General features: G+C 32.9%; 1 protein-coding gene across 1 annotated transcript; it reads right to left on the reverse strand.

The window, feature by feature from the left end:
- Positions 1-287: 287 nt before the first annotated feature.
- On the reverse strand, positions 288-4,675 carry LOC100262791 (probable thiol methyltransferase 2). The gene is made up of 8 exons (XM_010652444.3): positions 4,408-4,675; positions 4,021-4,151; positions 3,246-3,332; positions 2,382-2,482; positions 2,208-2,307; positions 1,951-1,997; positions 1,295-1,373; positions 288-592 (listed from the first exon to the last, which is right to left on the reverse strand). Exons 1-8 carry the CDS (start codon positions 4,484-4,486, stop codon positions 542-544), a joined length of 675 nt encoding a protein of 224 aa, XP_010650746.1. The 5' UTR covers positions 4,487-4,675; the 3' UTR covers positions 288-541.
- Positions 4,676-10,435: the final 5,760 nt, after the last annotated feature.

The raw sequence follows: 10,435 nt of genomic DNA on the forward strand, positions 1-10,435 counted from the left end.
TTCTAAAAATTTATGAATTTTACTGTTTAAATTGATTTATAAAAAAATAACAAAATTAATATAGTTTTTAATTGAAAATACATTAATTTCTAACCTGTTTTAGAGTGCGTTTAACAATAATTCAAAGAAGTATTTATCGTATTTCTAATACTTAAAAAATAAAAATTTTAAAATATTAAAAAAATTGAAAATATTTTATAAAACAACTATCAAACGCACTCTTAATTTTCCTTGATTTTCTTTAATATTTTTCATTATTTAACCAAAATAAAAGAGTAGTTTGACACTTGAGTTGTTCGTTCACCCTTCAAATGGATCCTTTTTCATTGTCCTATTCCCCCATAGAATTCTTATAGCTTATCATAAGTTTTTGGTTATCAAACAACGATTTAGTAAGGCAAAAATCTTGATGGCACACCTGCAATACATAAACATTTGCATGCAGCAACTTATCATAGGAAGAAATTCAAATTTTATTCAGAATATACTTAGAAGTTCCCAACTCTCTCGAATACTTCTTGTCAGCAAATGGTGTTGCTTTTCACAGCAAGGGCTCGTCAGTCCTCTTCCACCTTCCAAGTTTCTCTCTTCCCTGAAAATATTCAAGAAATTTTCATGACAAGTTTGTAACCTTGTTTGAAATTTACCATTTGCATCTTCAATAAGAAAAGTATTCAAAGGGCCTGATGGTAATTGTCTTCAAAAACAATTTTTTATTCTTTAGGATAAAAAAATAGAAAAATACATTAACAATTAGAAAATAGAATACGTCTTTTATTCTTAAAACCAAGAAACAAGGTGTTTTTACATATTGTCTTTTAATTGTTTTTAATTGTCATCACTTGTTTTCTGATTGTTGTTTTAAAAAATAATTATATAAATATAAATATAATTAAAAATAAAGCATTACATATAAAAATTATTTTTAAAACATATTTGAAAACATATTAAAAACTTTTTAGATTATTAAACAGACATTTATTTTACAAAACATCAAATAATGGTTTTAAAAAATTGTTCTCAAAAATTATTTTTCAGAGTTGTTTTCGAAAACAGTTACTAAAGAGGGCCTAAAATTTGTTTTTAAAAATAAAACTCCATATTAGGCTTTGACAACAAAGCTAGTCCAAAAGCCAGATCACTCATTTGATGGAATGTCATCAACAATCAATTTGGTGGGGTGCATTGTGAGTCTTAGAGAATTCGTTGCTCTGTTTCATGAAAATCTCTTACACGACAACTCAATTTGCAAACCCCAACATCATAATTCAAGCCATTAACCTTTCATACGTACCTTGCGAGATCCAATGGCCATCTCGTTGTCCACAATCGAAACTGCCTTAAATCTCATTGGATGCAACACTTTTTCATAACTGCATAGATGCTAATCAATGTTTACTATACTATAACATATAAATTTAAGTGCAATTTGACTTTAAAAAAAAAAAAAAAAAAAAGAACAGTTTTCTATTTTTCAAAACGAAAAAAAAAAATAGCAACCAAAAAACACAAAAACAACTTTTTATTCTTAAAAACAAAAAACAAGGTGTTTTCAGATAATATTTTTTTGCTGTTTTAAGATGTTTTCACTTGTTTTTTTAAAACTATTTTAAAAAATAATTATACAAATATGAAAAATGATTAAAAATAATTCACAACTTATAAAAATTACTTTTAAGATGTATTTAAAAACATAGAAAACAGGTTAAAAAACATTTTAAGTTTTCAAACAAACTTTTGTTAATAAAAGCATCAAGAACGGTTTTTAAAAATTGTTTTCAATGATCGTTTTTTGGAACTACTTTCAAAAATATTTTCCGAATAGAGTATTAATCATCTTACACAATTTAAGATTCACTATGATAAAGAGCACGAGTTGATGGATGTCTAAGAAGCACTCAAAGAAATTTGCACCAAAGACAATGAAATGGAACAAGAGAAGAGAATTACTCGGCTATAGATACTTTATATGGGGGTCCACCAGTATGATCGCTGATCTGCCATCAGAAAATTACTTTTCAATACAAACATTAGAAGTAATCTCACATGGATAATGACTCCAAGAATCTTCCCCCGTCTTAAAAGAACATCAGAAGCTTAAAAATAGGATATCTTTCAGTATGATCAAGACATGCTTCATCACTTTAAAAGGAGAATTGTCAGAGAGAGAAGGGAAGACAGAAAAGGGAAAGAACAATAACAATCACCGGAAACATCAGTGTCAAGAGCTCTCCATCTGGTTTCAACAATTGTTGCATTCGGCTGGCCCATGCCGGTCTCATGTCTGGTTCGATTGCACAAAAAAACCTGCAGTTTTTCCATTCTCAGAAGAAAAGTTCTTTAAGGCAAAGGGAAATAATTAATATCAAAATCCAACTTACGTATAATCAATAATCAGATCAAACAACTCAGTTGGATTCCAAGTGAAGAAGTCTGCCTTTAAAAAGATAAAATGACTTGCATTCCATGATGAGGAAGATGACTGGGTTGACATTTCATGAAGAAGATTAGAGTAAGAAATTTTCAAGAAAGGGTTAGATCTCAGACAAAGTTATTTATGTCATGTTCCTAAAATTACAAAAGAAACTCAAAATTATAGCAGCCGAGGTTTAAGTAGCCGAAACCCAAGTCTTTATTAGATTTTTTATGCCAGCATTTTCAGTTTCAATGTATAAATCAAGTTCTTAATCAAAAGACAGAACAACCATGCTATCTTTTTTTTTTTCCTCGCCATGACTCAAATCAACAATAAGGTGCATTAATTCATTGATCTATCTGACAGCTGGTTGGATTCAAGAAAACCAAGAGAATATAAGCATATAACACCAAGATATGGCCCTAGCTCAGCATGGACAAACCAATCAAATCACTAGCTTTTCAGTCAACAACAATTCAGAGAAAAACCTAGAATCCCCTGATAGGAATTTTGGGTCATTATGATATATAAAGTAGAATAAACTGGGGAAAAGATGATAATCTTATGAAGTTTTTAAGCAAAAATCATTGCCATCGAACATGAGTGAGATGGCGTAAGTTAGTGGCTCTAAGGGGCAAGAGGAAAGCGGATTATATAGACGGAGCTTCTAGACCAAAATTGGATAAATGCATCACCGAGGTGAAGTATCCCATATTAAGGAAGCACCAAGACAAAGGACAAAATTTAAAATTCACTTTTTCCATTTCGTTTGGTTCTGGAGAGAATATTGAGCCTTGATGAAGAAAAATGGGCCCAATAACTAAATTACCTCTTTTGCTTTCTTGATAGCACTGTCTGATATGTCCAACCCCACAACAAAACGTTCAGGGCATGCAATTGCTACCACATCATATCCCTGTCACACAACAACAAATTACTACTGGCCAAAATAACATAATTAGTAAGCTAATGAAATATGTCAAGAAAAACAATCAACATATGAATAGGGGGTCAATCAAGTTAACTTTTTCTTTCTACATCTCAAGACATTTCTGATTGCAATTTCAGCTTAGTTTCTGATTACATGCTACACATTTGATGTATGTAGGCTTGTGGCAGGATTGTAGGGTCCTCTAGCAAAGAGCCAAAGGCCCCAAATTCAATTCAAGCCTCCTCAATTAGACTTAATGCATTCTGCGGGTGGGGGTGTGTTGGGTGGATTCCCTTTATCAAAAAAATTATGTATGTTTAACAACCCACTGTCAATCACGTAAATATCGTCCGTTTTGAGCCCAATAGTTCTTATGACCTTAAAACACATCTACTTGATTGAGAAAAGCTCATATACATATAGTGTCAAAAATTTTCTCTTATCCATATGGAATATTACGATCACCCCTCAAACAAAATGTGTTGGTCATTGGGATAAGTTGTAATATCATTTTTGTAACGACCCATCCTACCATGTACAGCCATGTAGATATTGTCCATCTTATCACATCTATTTGATTAAGAGGATCCCATATATATACCATGTTAATAACTTTTTCTCCTATTCAATGTGGAATATCAAGGTATGTATATAGTGTAGAGCAAGAACTTACACGGCCACAACCAGGGATTAAAGTCCTGCCATTGGGAAGGGCTCCAGCCTGATGAAGGTGTTCAATTATAGGTGTTGCCTTTCCCAAATCCCATGGAGTTAATCCTTGTTGCCATTTCTCTTCCCAACTACCTGATTATTCACACAAAAACCACCAAACCCACAAGCTCAATACCCAGAAAAATTCACACCTAACTCATCAAACACCAACCCTGTCCCACACCACAAAGTAAATAAATAACCTATCACTGTCTGAAAAAAATGTTAATGCAGTTTTTTTTCTTGGGTCTTGAGAGGAATGTGGCTAGGGTTGACAAATGGGTTCATTTCTCAAAGATTTTCCTTCATTTTCTATAGAAGCAAACAGGGGACTGAAGTGGGCTTTTACCATTGAAACCGCTTCCAATGACTTGGCTTATTTTTTGAAGCTCTGAGTTCGATTCTATGCTGGTACTGTCGTTCGCCATCCGCAATTGTGTTGTAGAAACTCCCAGATTCTTCGCCTACGCAAGGCCAATGCCGGTCGGAAGGCCTCCGACCCCGCCGCTGACCTTCCCGGAGGGTACACGGTTTTCACCCACAAACCAGTCACTGATTCTGAACTTCTCGCTTTCGGCTTCGTATTATCCGGGCTCGCCATCGAGCCCAATAAAAGGATATATTGCGCTTTAAAGGGAATTTTTTTCTTTACTTTTTATATTTTTTAGTAAATAAATACAATTTTAATTTTTATAGAATGTGTCTATATATATATATGTAAGGAAAATGCCCAGATAACGTAATGGCACCTATAAATATTGAAGCGGTTAAATATGTATGATAAGATATAAATAATTGAATATTGAATAAAAATTTTAATAATGAAACCAAATTATAATTATACAAATAAATGATATTAAAATATAAATGATAAAACAAAAAAAAATGTATGTAATATTACTGATTGGTAGTGCCACATCAATGAGCACTAAAAAAATACCCTTTGTATTATAGTCAAATCCTATGGTTCACTCAAATAAAGAGGTTTACAAGCGATGTTGTCCTTCTTCATTCACGCGATATTGATAGATTAGGCTTTTAGCCATTGTCCAAGATTCCCCATTACTAGCCCTCATGGGAGTTCAAGTTGTATTTTAGTCATAGTGTGGCTAATCATCCAAAAAAAACCAACTAACTATCGTTAGTTTGGTCAACCTTTTACCTGACCAATTACCTATTTATTTTAAGATATTATGTTTATTAAATTTAATATCTAAAAATATAAATAATCAATTAAAAATCATATTCTACAATAAAGTTTTTTTTATCTCATAAAATATAATATTTTATGATATACAGATATTACCTTATTTAATCACATCAACCAAATATAATTCGTGTGTAAATGTTGATAAAAAAAAATATATATATATATATATAAGAAAAAAATAACTTTTATTATAAATTTAGTGTATGTAAATATTATTAATATTTTCATGGTCATTTATAGTTTATTTATATCATTAAATAATAAGTCAAAAGTAAAAATATAACCTTTTTAATAATGTTTGGTTTTTACAATATTCCAGGAAATATTAGAAGGAAATAAAACAATGAGGAAAAGTATAAAAAAATAAAAAATATAATTAAAGTTAATAAATCATTTTAATATGTTAGTTCAACCATATTCCATTTATTTTAGTTATTAGACATTGAGAAAATAAAAGTTATGCTTAATTAAGAAAAACACCCAAAAAGGAGGGAGGTGTGAATTGGGTTTTTAAAAATATTTTCAAACACAACAAGTTCAAGCATAATATAAACAAAAATAATTAAATAGAGTTAAAGAATTCAAACTCGGGTTTTATAGTGGTTCGGCACTTCCTTGCCTACATCCACTCTCCTCAATCTCCTAATCGAGTGAGGGTTCCACTAACTTGAAGTTTCAACCAAACTTCCAATCTTCTTACACTTGGATTCCGACTCTAATGGACTCTTATACAATTGTTGAGATATTAGGAATGTTTTCCTTATATCATTATTTCCTTATATCATTTAGTGTTGAGATATTAGGAATGTTTAGATATTAGGAAAGTTGAGATATTATGAATATTGAGATATTATGAGTATTGAGATATTATGAATATTTAGATATTAAGAAAGTTGAGATATTAAGATATTAGTTGTATTTCCTTATATCATTATTTCCTTGTATCATTCTTTCTCATTCTTAGAATGGTGATTATCCTCTATATATACTCTATACATGAACGAATGAAAGGATGAATGAAAAAACTACCATTTATCAATTTGAAGATGGTATCAAAGCCATGGAATTGAAATCTTGGATATTTTGTCATTATGGTATTCCGACAACGATCAACCATCCTAAGACAAGCCCTAATATTGATAAGTCAACTTTCAAATGCACTCACTGCAATAAGACTGATCCCACCAATCTGGATATCCCACAATTTCAAAGCAACGACTCTTGGTATGACCAGGAAAACAATGAAGTACCGAGGGTTTGAACCATGGACCTTAGATCATGTTTAGGCTATCACCACTTTGTTATTAATTATAATAATCGTGATCAACGGAAGAAGGATTCCAAGAAAACCTTGACTGCAACTGTTGCCGAAATAAAAACAAAGGCTAATGTTGTTGAGAAAGCCTCTGCATTGGTAGCCGCTACAAATCATGGTGATAAGTTTTTAAATACTTTTACACCTGTTATTAATAGTGCATGGATAATTGATTCTGGTGTTATAGATCATATGACTTTTGATTCTAGTCAAGTTTCACCCCTTAAACCTTCCTCACAAAAAATTGTTTCCACAACCAATGGTAACACAACCCCAGTCATTGGGGAAGGATCCTTAACTCTTACTGATACTTTGAATTTAGATTCTGTTTTAGTTGTTTCATCTCTAGATTACAATCTTTTGTTAGTTTCTCAAATCACTACAACCTTATCTTGTATTGTCATTTTTTGGCCTGAAGTTTGTGTGATTAAGGACATCCAAACAAGACAGACGATTGGTTGTGGTATTAAGCGAGGAAAACTCTATTACTTGGACTTGCAGTCAAATGATTCAAATAAGTTGCAACAAGCCTTGATGGCAGATGGATTTGAGGAGGAGAAGAAAAAGTCTAAAATTTGGTTGTGGCATCGACGTCTGGGACATGCTTCCTTTGGTTATTTAAAAAAATTGTTTCCTAATTTGTTTGCAAATAGTGATATTTCTGGTTTCCGTTGTGATATTTGTGAATTGGCTAAAAGTCATCGTGCTTCATTTCCGTTAATTTTGAATAAAAGTCTGCTTCCTTTTATGTTTATACATTCTGATGTTTGGGGCTCATCCAAAGTCCCAACTTTGAGTGGCTCACGTTGGTTTGTTACTTTTATTGATGATTGTACCAGAATGACATGGTTATACTTGATGAAGACCAAAGATGAAGTGAACTTGTTGTTTCAAAATTTTCATAAAATGATTGAAACTCAATACAATGCAAAAGTTCGGGTTTTGCGTAGTGATAATGGTGGAGAATATCAGAGTTCTGATCTTCAAAAGTATTTGGAATAACATGACATCATTCATCAAACTACTTATTCCAATACACCCTAGCAAAATGGAGTCGCTGAACGGAAAAATCGGCACTTGTTAGAGGTTGTTCGTGCTTCCTTGATAATAGTAAAAATACCAATATCTTATTGGGGAGAAGCAATCACATCTGCCACATACTTGATCAATCGGTTATCTTCTAGCCCAATTAACTTCCAAACACCTCTCCAAGCTCTTACTAATGTCATAGTTCCCCCAACCATCCCAAATCTACCTCCTCGTGTTTTTGGTTGCATGACATTTGTGCATCTACACAAACACCAACGCACCAAGTTAACTTCCCATGCATTGCAATGTATGTTTGTTGGATATGCATTGCACAAAAAGGGATATCGATGTTACCATCCTCCAACTCGACGAATGTTTATTACAATGGATGTGGTGTTTCATGAAGATTCGATGTATTTTTCATCTGAGTCTGAACTTCAGGGGGAGTATCATAAGGAAATTCAGACTCTCGATTATGATTATCATATCTCTAAGGATGATGAATTTGGACAATCTGAACTAGTGAACCAGAAAGCGGGTAAGTTGGATATGAGTGGTCAACAATTTGGGTCCAAAGATGTCTTCACTGAAATACCAAACCAATCGTCGTCTGCTGAGGGTTTTCTTAATTTGGAACCTGATCCATTCATAAAACAGTTACCACACCGTCATAATAAAGGTATTCCTAAACCCACATATGAACCTGAATTGTCTACCAAAGTCAAATATCTCATGAGCAACTATGTGTCTAACCATCGTTTGTCTGAATCAAATAAGTCATTTGTAAATCAATTATCTACTGTAGCTATTCTTAACAGTGTGCAGGAAGCCTTAGCTGTCCAAAGTGGAAAGCAGCCATGAATGAAGATATGAAATCATTGTAGAAGAATGAAACATGGGAACTCGTAGAATGTTCACCAGGAAAAAAACCAGTTGGGTGTCGTTGGATCTATACTATGAAGTACAAGGCAGATGGTAGTATTGAACGATTTAAAGCAAGACTGGTAGCAAAAGGGTACACTCAAACTTATGGAATTGACTACACAGAGACATTTGCACCTGTAGCTAAGATCATCACAGTTCGAGTATTACCGTCTTTAGCTGCAAACCTAGATTGGCCATTACAACAGTTCGATGTGAAAAATGTCTTTCTGCATGGCGAGTTATCTGAAAAAGTATACATGGATCTTCCACCAGGATGCATGGTGTCAGAAAAGCAATGTCAAAAGGTGTGCAAATTGAAGAAGTCATTGTATGGATTGAAGTAATCCCCGAGAGCATGGTTTGGAAGGTTCACAAAATCAATGAGAGCTTTTGGCTATCGTCAAAGTAATTCAGATCACACTTTGTTCCTGAAAAAGCAACGTGGTAAGATTACAGCACTTATCGTATATGTGGATGTCATGGTAGTTATAGGAAATGATCCTGAAGAAAGAAAAGCTTTGCAAAATTATCTATTTAGAGAATTCAAAATGAAAGATCTAGGTCCTTTGAAATACTTTATTGGGATTGAAGTTTCTCGATCAAGTGAAAGAATTTTTTTGTCTCAAAGAAAGTATGCCTTAGATCTTTTACAAGAGACTAGAATGTTGGGATGTCAACCTGTTAATACACCAATAGAAGAAGATGTGAAATTGTGTGTTGAGCCTAATCAAGTATCAACCAATAAAGGAAGATACTAGAGACTTGTGGGGAGATTAATGTACTTAGCTCATACAAGACCAGATCTTGCTTATGCATTGAGTGTAGTGAGTCAATACATACATAATCCTAGAGAGTAACATATGAATGCAGTCATGCGTATTTTGAGGTATTTGAAGAATGCTCCTGGAAAGGGAATTTTGTTCGCTAAAAATGTTGATCATCAGAGTATAGAAGTATATACTGATGCTGATTGGGCTGGTGCAGTGGATGATAGGCGATTTACATCTAGTTACTTTACCTTTGTAGGTGGTAATCTTGTGACATGGAAAAGTAAGAAGCAGAATGTCATCGCCCGTTTAAGTGTAGAAGCGGAATTTAGAGGTATGGCTCTAGGACTTTGTGAGGCATTATGGCTAAGACTTCTCTTACAGGATTTAGGTTACCTATCTAGGCAACCAATCCGATTGTTTTGTGACAATAAAGTCGCATGCAACATTGCTCATAATCCAGTACAACATGATCGTACAAAGCATGTCGAGGTGGATAGATTCTTCATTAAGGAAAAGTTGGATGATAAGATTGTGGAATTGCCTAAGATTCAATCAGAAAATCAATTGGCTGATATCCTCACCAAAGCTGTCTCAAGTCAAGTGTTCTCAAAATTTTTAGACAAGTTGGGCATGTGTGACATCTATGCACCAACTTGAGGGGGAGTGTTGAGATATTAAGAATGCTTTCCTTATATCATTATTTCCTTATATCATTTAGTGTTGAGATATTAGGAATGTTTAGATATTAGGAAAGTTGAGATATTATGAATATTGAGATATTATAAATATTGAGATATTATGAATATTGAGATATTAGGAATATTTAAATATTAGGAATATTTAGATATTAGGAAAGTTGAGATATTAGGATATTAGTTGTATTTCCTTATATCATTCTTTCCTTATATCATTCTTTCCCATTCTTAGAATGGTGATTACCCTTTATATATACTCTATACATGAACGAATGAAAGGATGAATGAAAAAACTACCATTTATCAATTTGAAGAAGAATCTCTTCAAGATTCAAACCTCTTTAAGGCTTTAACACTTAGTTTTTACAAGAATGAATCCATCGACCTAGCTTAAGGATAGCTCAAATACAAGATAAAACTATGATGACACATAA

Source organism: Vitis vinifera, chromosome 5 (assembly GCF_030704535.1).
Source record: "Vitis vinifera cultivar Pinot Noir 40024 chromosome 5, ASM3070453v1".
In the NCBI taxonomy this organism is placed as follows: Eukaryota; Viridiplantae; Streptophyta; class Magnoliopsida; order Vitales; family Vitaceae; genus Vitis; species Vitis vinifera.